The 18,500-nt window shown below is 43.0% G+C and overlaps 2 protein-coding genes across 8 annotated transcripts; one reads left to right on the top strand and one right to left on the bottom strand.

The window, feature by feature from the left end:
- Window positions 1-15: 15 nt before the first annotated feature.
- On the bottom strand, window positions 16-11,514 carry poldip2 (polymerase (DNA-directed), delta interacting protein 2). Of its 2 annotated transcripts, none has more exons than XM_030381628.1 (11): window positions 11,248-11,514; window positions 10,376-10,451; window positions 6,901-6,998; window positions 6,605-6,707; window positions 5,356-5,431; window positions 3,443-3,550; window positions 2,395-2,531; window positions 1,692-1,718; window positions 1,477-1,602; window positions 1,121-1,200; window positions 16-1,030 (listed from the first exon to the last, which is right to left on the bottom strand). In XM_030381628.1, exons 1-11 carry the CDS (start codon window positions 11,430-11,432, stop codon window positions 916-918), a joined length of 1,131 nt encoding a protein of 376 aa, XP_030237488.1. In that variant the 5' UTR covers window positions 11,433-11,514; the 3' UTR covers window positions 16-915. The 2 variants fall into 2 exon arrangements, with proteins under 2 accessions (XP_030237488.1, XP_030237487.1); XM_030381627.1 differs by having other exon boundaries at window positions 10,376-10,457; window positions 11,248-11,501.
- On the top strand, window positions 11,290-17,606 carry LOC115561507 (uncharacterized). 6 transcript variants are annotated; one of them, XM_030381632.1, is made up of 7 exons: window positions 11,290-11,562; window positions 12,067-12,201; window positions 14,450-14,514; window positions 14,721-14,868; window positions 14,989-15,967; window positions 16,688-17,151; window positions 17,273-17,606. In XM_030381632.1, the coding sequence occupies exons 5-7, from the start codon at window positions 15,778-15,780 to the stop codon at window positions 17,576-17,578; spliced, it is 960 nt and encodes a 319-aa protein (XP_030237492.1). In that variant the 5' UTR covers window positions 11,290-11,562; window positions 12,067-12,201; window positions 14,450-14,514; window positions 14,721-14,868; window positions 14,989-15,777; the 3' UTR covers window positions 17,579-17,606. The 6 variants fall into 6 exon arrangements, with proteins under 6 accessions (XP_030237492.1, XP_030237491.1, XP_030237490.1 ...); XM_030381631.1 differs by having other exon boundaries at window positions 13,968-14,514; XM_030381630.1 differs by lacking the exon at window positions 14,450-14,514.
- The last annotated feature ends 894 nt before the right edge of the window (window positions 17,607-18,500 follow it).

Here is an 18,500-nt window from a genome sequence, read left to right as displayed (position 1 = left end):
AGCTAAGGAGACAAATGTTTTTTGAAATGTATATTTATGGTTTGCCTTTAATACATGTCTATTTACAGTAGTACGTCATCAACCATTGTTTTCAATAACTAAATGTTAGTTTATTTTCTCCACGTGGGAGAAGAGTTCAGGATCAACACATTTTAAAAACAAAACCTAATCTGCACCAAACCTACATGAAGTATGGTGAATGTCGAGCACAGCTGCCGGTGGCTTTGTTTTTTTTTACTTGATGGTGTCCTGGTGGTGAAACACCTCCTACTCCCTGACCTCCTCCCTGTCCACCTAAGAGCCACCAGTGGAGGCCTCCCTCATCTCCTCCCAGTGTCTGAGGTCTTTCAAAACTGACGTGGTTGGTTCTGAGAACTCATTTCAGAACTCGCATTTAAAAAGATACTCAACATTGACAGATTAAAACCAACTCAAAAAGTACTATGGATTTGATCGTAGGGCCCTGGGATGAGGACTCTTTGTGGCTCATCGTCATGACCGCCAGACTTTTCTTCACAAGTGCAATGCTGAAATGGACTGCCTCATGGGGAGCCTCATCTCCGCCACTGCTTTCTACTCTTCGTCACTGCACTGTTTTCTGCTTAATTGGCAACACCATAAATTAGACATGAACTTTAACAGGGCTTCAAACAGCAAATTATGTTCCTGCACTACAAAGAAAACCTATGGGGCATTGCATTAACAACAGGAGAGGATTGGACCTGCGATCCGGTTATTTGGAATATCAAACAAAACATAAGAGGGATAATTGATTCCAAATGACTCCTGGGCTACATGTAATGTGAACACAAACATTGGTACAGGAAAACAAGAGGGGAAGGGGGGGGGGGAGAGACAGGGATCCCTACAGATGACTCCCAGGAGGGCTACACCCTGAAGACCTCGACCTCGCATTCAGAAGGTGTAACCTGCAGGGGGAGCCTTGTCATCCTTGTTGCTCTCCAAGGAGAATGGAGGAATGCGGACATCAAAGTGGGAGCCGTCTGTCCTCTCGATGCGGAACGTGCCCCTGTGGAGACACGGGGGGAGGGGGGGGGGGGGAGATAAGCACATGGAGAAGCTAATACAAGCTGACGACGGATGGGCTGAGAGGACTCACCACATGTGACCGCTGGGGGCCTGGAGGGACACGTGGCTACTGTACTGGAAGGCAGGCTGTTCTTTAGACAACACGGGCTCCTGGGTGACAGGGATGTCAAAGGGCGTAAGACGCAAGGAGGAAGGCATGGATAGGTCAGACTTACCAAGTCATGGCTGTAAATGACCTTTGAGGCAGGAGCTTATCCAAATCACATTATCACATTTGTGGTAGTACAAACAGTTTCAGTAGATATCATTTAAAGTGCTAGAAGTAAATGTAGCTTAATTGAAGGAGCTTTAAAGCCCACTATTCACTTTTTGGCATGGTTTCTTCATTCAGTTTGTTTGTTTGTTTGTGAGGCAGTGTGTACTGACCCGGCCCACCACACCACGGCCTCGCACTGTCTCCAGGGTGCCGGAGAGGCTGAAGATCCTCCAGTGTCTCTCCCTCAGCTGGACCACCTCACTGCCCATGTTCTCTAGACGGATGCAGTACCTCCACTGCACAACCCAAACACAATGCCATTACTGAGTGAAAGGAGGAGGATGTGACCAAATCCTGTGCCCCTCGTAAAACATAAGGTACACACCCAGTAGACGTGGGAGTTCTGGGCCTCCTGGGAACAGAGATTACAAAAAAAAAACGATTACAAACTAGAACTGCTAGCCGTCATGAAATGTATTCCCAAATAGGGGTGTGAACAGTTACAAAAAATTGTAAACGGGTACACAACCCCTTTTTTTTCGTGTACACGGTTAACCGTTTTTTAATTAATTAATGATTTTTTTATTCATTTTTTAAGTGGACCGCAGTCGCGCTATAGGGGGATTATTTGTTTATCAACACGGCGGATGCGCAAGCAGAATGATCTCAAAAAAGAACATTTGTTTGACCGGTTGCCATGGTTATCTCTGTGTGGTTAAATTGCAGTTGCGGTGTTAATTAGGATGTTGTCAGCTTACTGTTACATTAAACTTTAATCAGAAAATATGGTTATATGCTATAGACCCTATAGTATCTGTGGTATAAAGGCTGGGACGAACTTGAAATTATAAATATGAACACTTTATGTTGAAAGTATGGACCGTCTCGATTCCCATTGAAACAATGGCGCGGTGATTTTATTTATTTTCTATTAAGGTTTTCGTTTACTGATTTTTCCTAAACGGTTATGATTTACTAACCGGTTACACACGTACCCGTGCACACCCCTATTCCCAAGCACACACCACCGACTGCACATCTCAAGCCAACAGGGCCTATCTTGTCTACAGGAGGTGCCATTTCCTCACCCTCATGCCCATGTAGAAGGGGATGACGGTAACGCGGATGTTCTCGGTGGTCTCGCGGTGAACATCCGACAGCTCCAGCCAGGGATGGTTCTTCTCCTGCCACGCCTTCAGCGTGTCTCTGGCTGTAAAAGGAGGAGCTACACACACACACGCATTTAATTCTTTATTTGAATCCACCAATCACATTACAAGATTCAAATATTTCAGAGATAAGATAAGTCATTTTTCAAGGGTACAAAAAACATCTCCTGCGCCACACGGCCAGACTGCTGATATGGAGCAGAACTTTGCCAATTGTTTAGATTTTCTGCTGGAGAGCCCCGCCAGCCTTAACCCACTGAAAACACGGTTGTGGACATGCCCCAAGCTTCCAAAAATAAACACTATTAGCTTGCATTGGTAGCCTAGGTCCCTTAGTATTTCCAGAATGGGCTGGTATTTAATGATTTTATCGTTGAAAGCAATTTCCATGTACAGATCAAACACACAGCCTATCTCAAGTAAGAGCACTTCCCTTCTGTCTCTTTTTAAAAACACAACATCAGGGGTATTTGGGATGTTACACATCACATCAATAGAGCTGTTAAACCATTCCGGCATGATGCGTGAATGTTTGCACATGGTCGGACACACACACACACACACACACACACACACAGCTAAAGGGGATTGGTGGCGATTTGTTAAGTGGTGATATCCAGCTTTTTTTACTTTTCACTTCTCAGGGTTGTGAATTTGCAGCCACACTCGCAAAGCGAGTGACCGATAACAACAGAGTGGGCATCCTGACAAATCACAGTAGACTGGGCTACTCGGGAGGGGAGCCTTAAAGTGACATGATATTAAACAGCCCGTTTTTGAAAGCCGCTGAAATTGGTATTGCAGAAATGAACACTGAGAATAATAAAGGATATTTCTAAAATACAGCCATGTAACCCTATTCTAACCTCAAATGCAATTATTAACCCTAAAAAAGCATGATATGGGATCTTTAAAACAAGTCTGAGTGATGGATATATTCATTCAGTATGATGGACTGAGTGTTTACCTTTGGCGGGGTTGAACAGCAGGAAGCGCTCAAACAGCTCATGCTGGATGGGGACCTGCTCTGTGGAGTTGTAAGGCAGGATGTCTTCGTGGCTCACGTAGTCCAGACCTGGACCACAACACCGGTCAGAGGTATGGACACACACAGAGGGTGAGGAGGATCAAATGAAATGTTCTGAATGATGGACAGGTGTGCCACTCTAAACAAAAGGCCATACACAGGGCTCCAGAGTGCGACCAAAATATTTAAAAGTGCGACTAAAAAAAAATTCAAGGTCGCACTGGTGCACCTGACGCTGCTCGGGTGAATTTTTTTTTTTTTTTGCGCAAGCGCAGCATCTCTCTATGTTTGCCTGATTTGTTGTCACCAATAAGAGACAGAGCTCAGGGCGTTTCTTTGCCTCTGATTGGCTGTCGTCCTTTTCACTGCTCTAACTGTGAGTTCAAAAAATGCGATCGACCTGAGCAGGCTGAGCGCCAGAGTTGCCTAAATGAAACAGAAAAGAAAATAAACATGACAAAACGAGTGAAAATTAAGAGAGGTAGAAACATTGAAAGCTTTTTCATTAAGAAATCCAGCCAAGACACGGAGACCTCGGCGACGGCCCCTGGGAAGATGCCAACTAGCCCCGGTCCTTCGGAGATAACATTAGATTCGGAACCAGAGGAGACAACCAAGTCCGAGATTGAGCCCGGCCCCGAGACTCAAATTAAAAAGCCCAAAATGTACTCTTTCAGACATGACTGGTTGACACAATTTCCCTGGCTGAGATACGACAAAGGACGGAATGCAATGCATTGCATTTACTGTCGGGAGTGCGGTCAGAATATGGCCGGTAATAGTGCATTCGTAGGCGAGGCAACGGCGTTTCATATCGAAACGTTAAAAATACACATCATGTCCAAAAAGCATACAATATGCCGTGACAAATGTGTAGATAAAGTGGCCCCTCCCCCAGCTGCATTTCAGAGGCAGGCAGTAGTAATCAGGTCCTCGGAGGAATCCGAAATTATCATAAAATGTAATGTTGCATACAACATTGCAAAGGAGGAAATGCCGTTCACCAAATTTAAGTCAGAGATTATTTTGATGAAGAAAAATGGATTAAACGTCAACCAGACCTACAGCAATGATACGGCATGTGCCCAATTTATTGGTGTAATAGGAGATACATTAAAGAAGAGGACAGCTGCGGACGTTGCTAAACTGCGTTCAAGTGAGCCGCCATTAGTTCATCCGCGGTTAAGCCAGCCGTCACACAAAATCTTTGTGCGCCTTTACTCTAAACAGCCTTTGGGTGGTATCTCGCAACGTTTTCAAAATAAAACCCTTCACCTTTTTTTATTGGGCTTAAAATAAAGTATTTCTCTACACCTTATTGTTGTTAAAAAATCATTCACATTATATTAAAGTTTAGAAAGCTATAAAAAGGTGACCTTTTTGGCGTTAAAGGCGACGCAATGAAAAATTTGGGTGCACCTCAATTTTCTGCTGGTGCACCTAAAAAAATAAGTTAGGCGCACCAGTGCAACCAATGCAAAATGTTAGTCTGGAGCCCCGATACAGGAGAACAGATTGAGAACAGAAGATTTGATGCTCGTTTGTGTCGTCAATACGTGATGTATTGACGACACAATACTTATGTTTTTTACATAAGCATTTACAGCATGTTAAAAAAAAAAAAGTTGCCAATAACGTGTTCTCTACAATAATCATCCAACAATGTAGAGTTCTATAGAGCAGTGTTTTTTGAACTCTCTGGGTTAAACGTACACCAAATATCAAACCAAACCCTCAAAGCACACCAACTTAAATTCTTGGTAATAGATTAAGAAAAATGTCACAACTGGTGGAAATGTTTCACTGCATTTCCCACATGTGCGCAAATAGCTCACGGCATGTCGGCAGCATACCTGGGATGGCGTACAGGGCTCTGCTGTCGTCATGGTTGGCCAGAAACGTCACAGCCTCTGTCTGGGACCTCTGGGACTGTCAACAACAGCATACAACAATTAGCAGTCAGAAGAAGGACTTCAAGTCTTTTTCGTTCAAGGGGACATATTGTACCACCAGGTGTGAGTGTAATCAGCCCTTACAAAGTGTTTCGAAAATCTGCCCAGTCTGACATCACTAGGGCGTGTCCGCCTAGATCTGTGCTGAATAGATGAGCAACGTTTACTTCAGTCCACTGGGTAGGCTGGTAGACTGATCTATCCAGCACACATCTAGGTGGAAACGCCCACTTGTGATGTAGAGGGAGAGATTATCGAAACGGTTTGCAAGTGCGAATCACACTCGCACCTGGTGGTATACAATGTGTCCCCTTTAACATTGATCAGTGCTTCACACACGAAGCAATAAATACATTTAATTTAATTAATTCATAATTAAGACTTTAATTGTTACACAAGTACAAATGCCTTTAAAGGAGAAGTATAATAAGGAACACCTAGCACAGGAGGATGCAACGCTAAGAGCCCAAATGGCTAATATTGCATTGTCTACTCTAGGACCATAGTGAACGCTTCCAAATCAGCATTTTTTTAACCACTAATATTGCTAAAAATAGCACCAAACCTCTGCAGTAACAACACTAGGGTTCCTACACATAAAACGAAGCATCAACAACTTAGTTATCATACCGGGAGTTTATTAAAAAAGACTGCTTTACAAGTCTGTGCCTTACCGGTGGTAGGTAAATGTTTACCGGAAGTCCATACAAGTCGATTACCGAATAATCGGAGTTCAGGCACAGACTTGTAAAACAGTATTTTTTAATAAACTCCCGGTACGCCAGCTAAGTTGTTGATGCTTTGTTTTATGTGTAGAGACCTTAGTCATGCTACTGCAGAGGTTTGGTGCTATTTTTAGCAATATTAGTGGTTAAAAAAAAATATGCAGATTTGGAAGCGTTCACAATGACCCTAGCCAATGCAGTGTAAACCATTCGGGCTGTTAGCGTCGCTCTGGGCATTTTTATACTCGTTGATCAATGGAAAAAAAGGGTCTGGAGGCCTTATTTTATGTGTTTTCATGCCGAAAAGACACTGGGTTCAATTTTCCCCGTAATTATACTTTAAGTGGACCAGATCATAGTAGCTGAATGCATGTCACCGAGACCTAGCACATACAACAGAGAGCAGAAAGCCTGTGGTGACTCACTATGTGAGGACAGTCCCTGGTATCGATCAGGACCTGGTAGTAGGTGTGAGTCTTCCCCTTAACCTCCTTGGAACCATGGGCACCGCCAGGGGGCTCGGGTTTACTGGAGGAAGGGAGGGGAGTTATACTAAGTGTCCAATAAGCTTAATCCTCTCTCGGACATGGACATCAAAATACACACATGCGAGTGGAGACTATGGCTGAAAATGATCTCCCAATATCATATTATTCAGTAGCTCTCCTGGATAATTAGCAGAATGACAGGGTGTGTATGGGGGTTTGTGGAGGGGCCTTACCTGTCCGAAACAGGCAGAGTGACGTCTCTGTCGTAGAGGCGGGCGTGCCATGGGAACAGAACGATGCCCCTGTATCCGAACACGCTGTGGAGGAACAACTGACAACGCATGGTGAAACTAAATACCTCCCTGTACGATGTGAATGTGTGTTTGCAATGTACGAAGAATCGTGCTGAAAGGAACATTTCACCAGTGGAGACATGAATCTGTATTGAAAGTGGGTCATATATGTAGTCGAAATAGTAACATAAATTTCTAATTTAGTGCCTTCTTGACAGAGAAAAAGCAGACATTAACTTTTTGGCGCTTGTGGATTGAAGCCAACAACTCTCACAAAATCAGTGTTAACTCCCTGAGGGACATAACATAACAGCCAATCAGCGTTCACTGCCTGCAGTCCAGGGTGAATCGCAGCAGGAAGAGAAATTTATTGTAGCCGTTTGTGGACTCCCGGAGCTCTATATCTAAATAATATAATATATTATATTAGGCATCTATAATATAAACTGCTCAAAGGCGCCCTGTGCTCTTCACAGATGAAAGCAGGTTCACACTGAGCACATGTGACAGACGCGACAGAGTCTGGAGACGCCGTGGAGAACGTTCTGCTGCCTGCAACATCCTCCAGCATGACCGGTTTGGCGGTGGGTCAGTAATGGTGTGGGGTGGCATTTCTTAGTGTTCCCTTTATTTTTTTGAGCAGTGTATTATACAACGGGTGGCTTGAATCCAGCGATCTGATTGGTTCCCAACTGTTGTATAATGAGCGTTTACATAACTGCTGTGACGCCCAATCATTTTGTGAAAGTTTGCATATCACTCCGCGCCTGGAAGTAGAAACAGTTACAAAGTAAAAAATATGTTGAATGATGGAGAGGGTGTAAATGTTGTTACTCCAGGAGTGAGCAAGGCGATGGAGAGACTAACGAAAGCTTAGGCACACGGCGAGTGAACTGCTCCATAGGATAAATTGCCGGCGAACCGCTCTAGCGGAGCCTTCTCTCGGAGGGACGCTAAAGTGTGTTGCATAGCGACCGTCGTGCATTTTTAAGGCAGCCAGGAGGGACTACTTTTTTGTATTCTTTAATAAAACAGCTACATTTACTTTTTTTTTTTTTTTTATGTAGTGCGTCTATGACTTTCGTTTTGCCATAATAGTAACCGTTGTATAAAAGCAATAGATCACTTCAGTCAGTGGTATGTGCTCATTATACCACTGTGAAGGGGGTCAGTGGTATAATGAGCACATACCACAGCCTGTCGTGATCTATTGCTTAAATATAATATATACAGTGTTTCCCTCAGACCAGGTAGCAATGTGTGTGTGTGTGTTGGGGGGGGGGTAAGGGCAGATTAGACGTGGAGTCCTAACAGAGGAGGGGGTTGGACAAGGAGTCCAGCCGGGGAGGGGGGGCATTTTGCGATTGCTCATTCGTGTAATCGAGCAATCGCAAACAAATTACGTTTCAAAGTGGACCGGACATTTTTCTGTTGTTAAAATCGCTGGCAGAACGGCCTGGGGATCTAACTCCGTAATATATATAAACTATAACCGCATTTCACATTAATCGTAATTATTACACGGGTCTTCTCAATGCCATGGAATGTTTCATTCACTTGCATGGGCCCTTCACAACTTCCGGCGGTGAATTATATTTGATAATTCACCTTTGCAAGTATAATCATGAGTATAATTGACCGGTGTCAAGGAAAACAAAGGATTTTTTGCCTCTGATGACGTCTTTGGTATCACTCCGCAAGTACCGGTAACTTGTCTACCCCAGCGTCTTCGGTTGCTAAGCGATGTCAACGTCTTTGGCAGACTATTTCTCTGCTGACCAACACTACGAATGCTGGTAACAAATAGATTGTAAAAAGACAGCATGTGGAGGAGGAGCGGGCGAATCCGCTGTCAGTGCGTGTGCATACTGATACGTGGGTTTATCCAATAAGTGCTGGTGTACCCGCGCACCATTGGCATGTATCAGTGCTGTACAGTGAGACAGTTTATCGCATTTGCTATTAAAATATTTAACGTGCGAAGATAAATACAAGTCCACTCGCACCGGTGCGAAAGGGTGAGAAGGACCCGTGCCGAAAAAAAATACGTCTTTCTGTACGACTTTCAATGGCACTGCTAAGCGTGAGTGTGTGGGAGCATGATGGGAGCGATGCATGTAGGGAAATTTATTTTGAATTATAGTCAATCTTTTTTTTTTTTTTTGAATTATAGGCTTGCCAGTTCCGCTGAACTACTAAAAAACTACATTTCCCGAACATTCACACGTTGAGGAAGAGGCTTTGTAACGGTCGCGGGAAATACACTTTTTAAGCAAAACAGAAAAATTAAAAGGTATTTCTCTGTATTCGGAAGTTCTTCATCAAATAAAGATGGAAACTTGGGGAAAAAAAAAACACGTATGGAAGAGATTGACTCGGCGACCACAAGCACGGAACCGGCACCTTCGGACGAAGCCGACTCCACCCATGACTCCGTCTCGGCCAACGGGAAAACGTACAGGTTTAACCCCCAGTGGTTAAAAACGTTCAATTGGCTGGTCTACGACCAATCCAAGAAGTCTATATTGTCTAATTTGTAATAATTACTTAATTTTGTTGAATGTGTTCACCACTTCTGGCTGCTGATGTTTTAAAAGAGGCTCTCATAGTCACTTTACTATTTAATATGTTCATTGTCACTTTACTGTTGTTAAATTTGTTCATATTGTGTTACTTTTGTATACACGTCCTATTCTGTTCATATAGTTATATCTGAATAATTTTTTTTTTTTGACTATAGTATGTGTTTTACCAAAATTATTTTTGTGCTACTGAATTTTTTTGCTTGCTAGCACAAGTGCTACCATTTTAAAAAGTAAGCGTACAGCCCTGCATGTATGCACGCTTGTCTTTGTGTGCGTGTGTGAATGAGAATGACAGGGAGAAAGAGTGCTATGCGGAGAAGAATGAACGGAATGATATTTACGTATATTTAAAAATCACACATTGGCCTATGTATGGGAAACACTGATATAATATCACGGCCAAAAGCTGTATGCGCCTCCGGATGATATTGTAGCGACCCTGGGACTCTTAAAAAGTTTGTGTGTTATGTGTTTGCAATGTATTTCGTTGGCCAGTTGTTCCATGTGCATGTATTGTATAGTGTTCTACCGGTCAATCAGTGTGGGGGGCGAATCGCCAGGTCAGCTGGGGGAGGGGCTTGGGGAACAGGGGCATGCGCATTGAAGGTGTTCTGCAGTGTGTGTGTTTCGGTGAATTAATTGTTGTTGGTGTGTATTTTGGCGTTGGTTACGGCGTTCCAATAACCAGGTTTTTTCCTAATAAATATTTGTCTCATTGATACACATGTATCGAATTGTTTCCTAAATGTTAACTAATCAAATGCTGCTAAGGGTAGGAAGGAGTGTAATTGTGTGCATGGGTATACAGCAGCAGCAGAGTCCATTCTTACCTGACCCGTTTCATATTTGCCGTGCTGTTTGACTGCCTCAAACACACCAACTGCTTCCAAAACCTTCTCCTCAGGCCTGCTCCTGCCAAACACAGGCAACTCTATTACCATAGGACAAGTCTTCATAAGGAGGGTCGTGAGTGGAGGAGAGGCCAAAATACGGGAGCAACCATTTGCCTTTTTTAAATGGTTGGAATAGATGGCCAAGTGGACACGTGGTAAAGAAAAGGAACACGTAATCGGGCTATGGCCACACCTACGAAAACGATATCCCCCCCCCCCCCCCAATTTTACTTGGCAGCGTGGCAGGAATTTCTCCGTAATGATGGACTCAATGGATAGACGCAACTAGCTGTAGAAACGCTGTAGTACACATAACAGGCCTATATGAGGCGCTGTTTCTGCTACAGAAATCCGCCACCAAATAAAGAAGAGAAGGCAGAGTATGGGTATAGACTGCGCGATGTTTACAAACATACAGTTGAAGAAGAAACTAAGAACCGTAACCTAAGGAACAGCAGCCATTTACAACCTAATATTACCCAAACCTGATATTGGTGAAACACAACACTGCCAACGTTTAATACAACGAGCTATGTGTAAGACGGGTCATTTTCAGGGACGTAATGACTTCAAGACAGGGGTAGGAATGCTTATTGACTATCAGGTAATTGAATCACAGGCTGGAGCCTTCAAATATCAATTGCAACACTAGCTCTGGGTCCACTGGTGGATCTAATGCCATTCTTTACGGCTGTCATCGCTCGACATGAAATCTGGCCCAATCTGGCAACCGTGCCCAGAGCTAACTGTGTTGGCTAAAGTCCTTACCATGGTTATCAGCGCTAGCCCAGGAGGACAGCAGACCTTACCGTGAGGACATAAACCGCTTCTGCTGGGTCTTGTTGGGCAGTCCACAGGCTAGACATTGGAGCCGAGGTCTGGTCACCTCGAACCCGTAGCTGTTGTCAACAATACTCAGTATTCTGTGAGCTTGTCTCTTGTTTAAAGTGTTAACAGTGGCTAATAAACCTCGACGTAGTGCGCAGGCGGCCATCTTTATCCTGTCTTCTCCACCGTGCACGGTCTGCTGTTCATGTCCTCCACGCGCAGGAACGCACACGGAGACGCGCGCACTGGAACCGCGCGGTCACGCGCATGACGCAGCGAGAAACACAAACGCGAATGTACGAGTAATGTTTTTTATTTAGTTTAATTACATTTAATGTTTGATATTTTGTACCCATTCTCTAGGGTCTGAAAAGGAATCATTTACACAAAAACTACAACGTCTAAGTAAGACATTGAAGACCCGTTTGGTGTGAGGTCCGAAATAAAATAAAAACAGCTTCATCATAGTTTACTAAAGTGAGAATAACAGATTTATCATGGTTTACTTAATAGAGAATAACAGCTTTATCATGGTTTATTAAAGTGAGAATAACAGCTTCATCATGGTTTACTAATGTGAGTGGTATGTCCCGGTTATATGAATGCGTAATCTATGTATTCAAAGTAGAATTTGTGCTCATGTGGCCGATTTGTTTGGAAATTGTATTTGTTCATTTTAAACTGCTCTACACTTTGGGCGAGATGACATCTACTCTAGGCTATGAATATCCACACCCATCATAAAATATATTGGTAATTTATTTGATAACCGGTGGAAATAATTCTTTATTCATTGTTAGATCTCCCTTTGCACCTTTTCGAGAAAAATGCCAGTGAACTCAGCAAAGAACATTACACCTGCATGGACCCAAGGCATACCGCTACCTCAGAAGCACGCTGCAACTTCCTCTCCCTCATCCACGCTCATTGCAAAGGTATCGTATGTTTTCTTCGAGAATGAAATAAAACCAACCTCTATTAGTTCTAAACAACAATTTTATATGGTCCGGGCTAGAGAGGTTAAAATGAATTGCCAAGTAGTCAAAATGTACAATCATAATGAATTGCTTGAGGAAAATTAGTGATGATTCCCTGGCCTGATAATATGATAGGTACTTTACTTTTTAATTTTTTTAAAGGTCCCATTACATGCTATTTAATGTATTCTTTAATATAGGTATTAGTGGGCAACTAACACAGCATTCAAAGTTGTTCCCGAAATTCAGCCGTGGTGCAGAGTTACAGCTACTCCGAGCCAGTCCCACATTGAGCTTACCCCAAATGCGCTGTTTTGGTGTCTGTAGCTATAATGCAAATGAGGAAGAGCGAGGTGGGTCAAGGAGGAGGGTGGGGGTGTGGCCCTGAGCAGCTTGCAGCCACGGTACCATGCGCTCTGTTTACAGTGGATGTATCGCAATGGCGAGGCGCATTGCGATACATCCACGCCTTTAGCCGTGTTCTGAAAATATTGTAGAACACACGGGAGTCCTGGAGCTCTATATCTAAATATTATCATATAGCCTACATAGATATCTATATCGTATAATATATATTATCACGGCCAAAAGCTGTGTGAGCCGATATTTTGAATCTCAAACGACCGCGTTGGGTTCTCCGACGTTCCTGGTTCTTCAACGTCCACATCGATGTGAAGTAGACTGAACCGCGACAAGGAGGAGAAAGGGATCGTTGCCGGGCAGCGCTTAGGCACCTCCGCCTCCGGCGGTGGTCCCTCAGCGGGGCTCAAGCGGGAGACATTCGCCGCCAACAATCCCTTTCTCCTCCATGTCGTGGTTCATGTTCTTGAGGGAGTCAAAGCCAAAGTTCCTTCCCCCTAATTCATTCTCAACCTTGGCTGAGATAACCCCCAATACGAGTCTCGTTGTAGAAATACCAGAGACGAGAGTCCGACGTGTTATGCGCCATAACACCAAAAGCAGAACGGTTATCCAAATAACAATGAAGTGTACAACACTTGCGTTACAGTCCTGGAGCTCTATATCTAAATAATATCATATAATACATAGATATCTATATCATATAATACATATTATCACGGCAAAAAGCTGTGTGCGCCTCCAGACGATATTATGAATCACAAACGACTTTGTCGGGTTCTGCGACGTCTCTGGTTCTTCCACTTTCACAACCTGAAGTCGACTGAACCGCACGCTGCCTGCTGCCGGCTGCCCGCTGCCGGGCGATGGTGCCTCGCGGCAACCGGCGGCATGTCGCAGTTCATGTACTTCAGCGAGTCAAAGCCAAAGTTCCTTTCCCCCAATTCCTTCTCAACCATGGCTCAGATAACCCCCACAACAGTCTCGTGGTGGAAATACAAGACACGTTAAAGAACCGACAAGAAACACTTGCGTTACTGTGTGTGTATTCACACACACACATGTGGCGCTCGCACGGTCGAGTCTCATTGGCGGGCCAACGTCTCTGGGCTGGCCAGGCAGAGTAAGGGGAGGAGCATGATGATGTTTAGGACGTCATCATGCTTGACAATGTCGTAAACACAGACATTCCGAATCAGCGCACTTGAGCCTCCGTTTTTTCAAAGGCGAGCAGAACAGCTAGTACTCGTTTAACACCAAACGCAAGTTTTAGCCACTGGGGGACCATAGGCAGGCTAGGGGAACTCATATTTATGTTAGAAAACCTCATAAAGTCAGATTTTCATGTCATGGGACCTTTAAAGGTGGTTGTCATCATTGGATGAGAGGCCGGGCCTGAATACAATGATGCTAAACATGTTGGGGCGTAAATTTGAAGAAGACCCTGACAAGCATGGCCATGTGACATTGATGCTGGATGCCATGTCCATAAAGAAGCTTCTGCAGTACAATCCTCGGACTAATCGAATGTCAGGATATGTGGACCTAGGCAATGGCTGTAATGAAACAGATCCTGCCACAGAGGCTCTAGTGTTGATGGTTGTTGGCCTTAAAGGCCATTGGAATGCACCGATAGGCTACTTCTTTACTTCAACACTCACAGCAGACACACAAAAAGAGCTTGTTGTCCAAGCTTTGGAGGCACTACATGACCGTTCCATCAAAGTAGTGAATATTACCATGGATGGACATGCCACCAGCCTGGGTATCTGCAACTTGCTTAGAACTAATCTTAAGGGAAACCCGAAAGACCCCCTGAAGACCAGCTTTACTCATCCTTCTTCAGGTGATGAGGTATTTGTCATAATGGATGAGTGCCACATGCTCAAGCTCGCACGCAATATGCTTGAGGTAATACATTTCTCTTGGTATTTGTGGTGGTCTTTATATTCCCATCCTCTGTATGCACTATCATCATATATCATATACTATTCTTTCGCATATCTTCATGCAGTTGCTGATGGGCGTATCCCTCTGTAGCTGCCAAAACCATGTTTACATCGTGGTTGTACTCGTGCGACTAATGACAAATAATAATTCTGATTCAATTTCTGTAGTCATACCGGACTATCAACAGTGGCAGTGGCAGGATCGAGTGGAAGCACATTGTTGAGCTCAACAATGTGCAAAAAAAGGAAGGGCTGGATGCCGACAGCCAACAAACTGACAGATACTCATGTCAGTTTCAACAACCAAAAAATGAAGGTTTGTTTGTGTTTGTGTTTGTGTGTGTGTTGGGGGGGGGGGGGGGGGGGGGTTAATACACTGAGATTTGTTTTAAATGTAATATGCAATACAAATTCAAATACATTTCTTATTATTAAGGTTTCCCTGGCGGCACAGACATGAAGCAACTCGGTTGCAGTGGCCCTCCGGACACTGAAAGATCTTGGCTACGAACAATTGAATGACTGTGAAGCCACAGTGGAATTCCTTCAGGCACTGCAACACTATGAATCCCTTGAACCTAATTGTCCCAATTGTCTCCCTGCTATACTTGCATGGCAGTATAGCATGTCAATGTTTTTTCAGTATACAAAACGTAATTAGTGTATTGACAAGCAGGCCTCTCTCACTCACTTCCTACTTTCAGCCTCTTCACCACATTTAAGCCAATATGTATTGAATTTTGACTGAAAGGCAATTAAGTTGGATATCTCTATGGATCATCTGATTTTTCCCTCTAGTTGCTAAAGCTCTAGCATTGAATAACTTGTTACAGTGATTAAGATGTATGAATAAACCCAAACATTTCTTTAGATGATTGACAGGCTCTTTGACATATTGAATAGCCGAAACCCTCATGCTATACGATACAAAGCACCTATTGGGAACCTCCATTGGTGTTTTTTTGAGTTTGAGTTTGAGTTCCTGTCAAAGGCTAGGAAGTACTTGCTAGCAGTCAAAGAGGTTACTTTTTAAATACTTATTGCATGTTGTTCTGAATGGAATTCATGATATGCTATTATGCACAGAGTTCACAATGTGTTGTTTTGCACGGAGTTCATGATATGCTGTTCTGCATCAGGTTTAAAGGAAGTTCTGTATTTTTTTAGGTGGAGTTGGTAATATAATGAGCAATGTTGATAATTTAAAGTTAATGTAGTCTTTAGCATGTCTGCTATGATCAGTTCTACAAAACATTTTGGAAATTTAAGGTACCTGTCTGTCATGGGGTTCGTTATAAACATTGACACTCTGATGGGGATGATTCCTCAACTCCTGGAAGAGCAACAATATGTCCTGAACTACCGCTTCAGCCAGGATCATTTGGAGCTTCTCTTCAATTCTATCAGAGCATCAGGTTTGACATATAAGATAAGATAAGACAATATATTATTTTATTCATCCCAGCAGGGAAATGTAGGTGTTCCAGCAGCTAGCATACATACATACATACATACATACATACATACATACATACATACATACATACATACATACATACATACATACATACATACATACATACATACATACATACACACAACACAACACATACACTCGTACAGCGGTTCAATTTCTTGTTATCTCTTATAACTTATCAGCCAATCACATGGAAGCAATGCATTTAGGCATGTAGACCTGGACAGGACAACTTATTGAAGTTAAATCCGAGCAACAGAATGGGGTTTGAAAGGGGGTTTAAGTGACTTTGAACATGGCATGGTTCATGGTGCCAGACGGGCTGGTCTAAGTATTTCAGAAACTGCTGATCTACTGGGATTTTCACTCACAGCCATCTCTATGGTTTACAGAGAATGGTAAAATCTAAATATTGAAAAAATAAAAGGGAGCAAGACAATAGGTCATATCTCTTTGTGGCGTTTTTGTGTGTGGTTTACTATAATTATGGAATAAGTTAATTGCCTCAATGTTAAGTAGCCCTGTGTTGGGTTTGATATCCTTCCTACTCTACCACTCATGTCTCCTAAGGAAAACAGGAAAACATGTCTCTATAAGGAAAACAGGAATGGTTGAAATATCTTAAAGGGTTGTATGTTGCTGTTTGTTTCTCTTTAAGGAGGCTGGAATAACAACCCAACTGCTGGACAGTTCCAGGGTATCTTCCACAAGCTCATCATGTATAGATGTGGTGTCAAGCCGGTGGATTCTGGCAACGTGAGAGGACAGGATGCCACTGTCACCCTGTCAGCTGAGCACTACACCAGAGTCTCCCTTTCCGCTGCTGAGATGTCCTCTGCAGATGCCGCCACTGCTGAAGAGCTGGTTTCTCCATTCCTGAACATTTCTGCCCTTGTAGGGGACCACAGCTACCTCCCGACTCGCTTTGGTGCTCTAGTAGAAAACGCACTGGTCTACATTGCTGGGTTCGTTGTCCGGTGTATTTTTCGCAGCCTGTCCTGTGTTGTGTGCCGTGCCAGCCTGGTGACAGATGCTGTAGCTGTCCCATTTGACCAGAGCTACCATCTGCTGGAACTTCGTAATAACGGTGGGCTGATGATTCCTTCAAAGGGAACTGTAAAGGTCAGTAAAAACATCCATAAGCTCCTCTATATACAGCTAGCATGCTGCCAAACAATGACCAACAGCCCAACCCATCCTCATACAGTCACAGCTTTAACATTTTCTAAATCTCTTTTTGAAGGTGGTGAGAGCTGCGGAGAGGTCAATACGTCAACACTCTTCAGGGAAAGCCCCTGATGAGGTTGTTGTAGCCCACTTTGTCAGAGAGGAAATCGGGACAGAGGACGTCTTTGCACTGGGGAGCCATGTCCAAGAAAGCCAGTTTGGCATTGACAATCACCTGTCCCTCCTCCTGTCGCTGGTTGTCTCTGTCTTAATGCGAATACGGCTGCATCATATCGCCAAATTAACCTCGCTTACCTGGCAGAGAGGAAATTCCCGAAAAAAACTCGAAAAAACCATCCTGTTTCAGGGATTTTCAAAATGACAGATATAGTTACACATGTATATATATATATATATATATATATATATATATATATATATATATATATATATATATACATACATATATATATATATATATACATATATAGTATTAAATGTATAATTGTAAACATACTGTACGAAACTACATTAGGATTATAAATCAATACAAATTATATATAAAGTGTAAATATAGTACATCAAATTATAAAAACTATTATAGACATGTGTATATATATGTACATATATGGATTGTATAAATATATAAATTATAAAATATATAGTATTTTAAGTTGTATATGTATGGATTGTAAATATCAAATATAGTGTCATAAATAAAGAAAATTGTATATAGATAGATATATAAAAAGATGAGGAACACAGGAAGTTAATTTATTAAATATTTATTGTGCTTTTCTTTGTTTTGTATTTTTCACATGTTTAATTTGTATTTGAATGTCTGAAATAAATTCAATCAATAGTTCCAGTTGTATCTCAGTCTGGAGGGTTGCTGGTTCTAGTCCAGTGTGATGTAGTGTTAGAGTGGTTTGAGAGTTATAAGTTAAATGGATAAGATATTTACTTTTTGAGAAATAAAATGTTCATCAGAGTCCAGCAGAAACATTTCTGATAGTAGATATAATCAGTGGCAAGTTAAATGTCATGTGTTAAAAAGGTGGACGGCGACCAGTGTCCGCCTGACGACCGTGATGGGACAGGACACCGGAATGAGGGGGAGGAAGCGGCTGGCCGTCCGGTTGGGTGACCGGGAGGTGATGCATGAGTTTTGGCTCGCCAACATCAGGGACTCATGCATCATCGGACTGGACCTGCTAACCCGCTGAGGTGCCAGGGTTGACATGGCTGGAGCAGCCATCACCGTGGGAACAGAGACTGTGGCGCTCCAGTCCGGACAGGGAGGG

Source organism: Gadus morhua, chromosome 16 (genome assembly GCF_902167405.1).
Source record: "Gadus morhua chromosome 16, gadMor3.0, whole genome shotgun sequence".
Lineage (NCBI taxonomy): Eukaryota > Metazoa > Chordata > Actinopteri > Gadiformes > Gadidae > Gadus > Gadus morhua.
Note: the sequence above shows the minus strand (reverse complement) of the source record. Positions and strands in the feature narration are given on the sequence as shown.

What these genes read in the sequence shown, in the direction of transcription:
- poldip2 (XM_030381627.1), bottom strand. Translation starts at nt 11,432, where the DNA reads ATGGCCGCCTGCGCACTACGTCGAGGTTTATTAGCCACTGTTAACACT. An exon ending in GCTGTTCAACCCCGCCAAAG is followed by an intron (nt 2,532 to 3,442) that starts GTAAACACTCAG and finishes GTGTGTGTGTAG; the next exon opens with CTCCTCCTTTTACAGCCAGA. An exon ending in AGAACTCCCACGTCTACTGG is followed by an intron (nt 1,603 to 1,691) that starts GTGTGTACCTTA and finishes TGGGTTGTGCAG; the next exon opens with TGGAGGTACTGCATCCGTCT.
- LOC115561507 (XM_030381630.1), top strand. Translation starts at nt 15,778, where the DNA reads ATGTCTGCTATGATCAGTTCTACAAAACATTTTGGAAATTTAAGGTAC. An exon ending in CAATTCTATCAGAGCATCAG is followed by an intron (nt 15,968 to 16,687) that starts GTTTGACATATA and finishes TTTCTCTTTAAG; the next exon opens with GAGGCTGGAATAACAACCCA. An exon ending in CTTCAAAGGGAACTGTAAAG is followed by an intron (nt 17,152 to 17,272) that starts GTCAGTAAAAAC and finishes CTCTTTTTGAAG; the next exon opens with GTGGTGAGAGCTGCGGAGAG.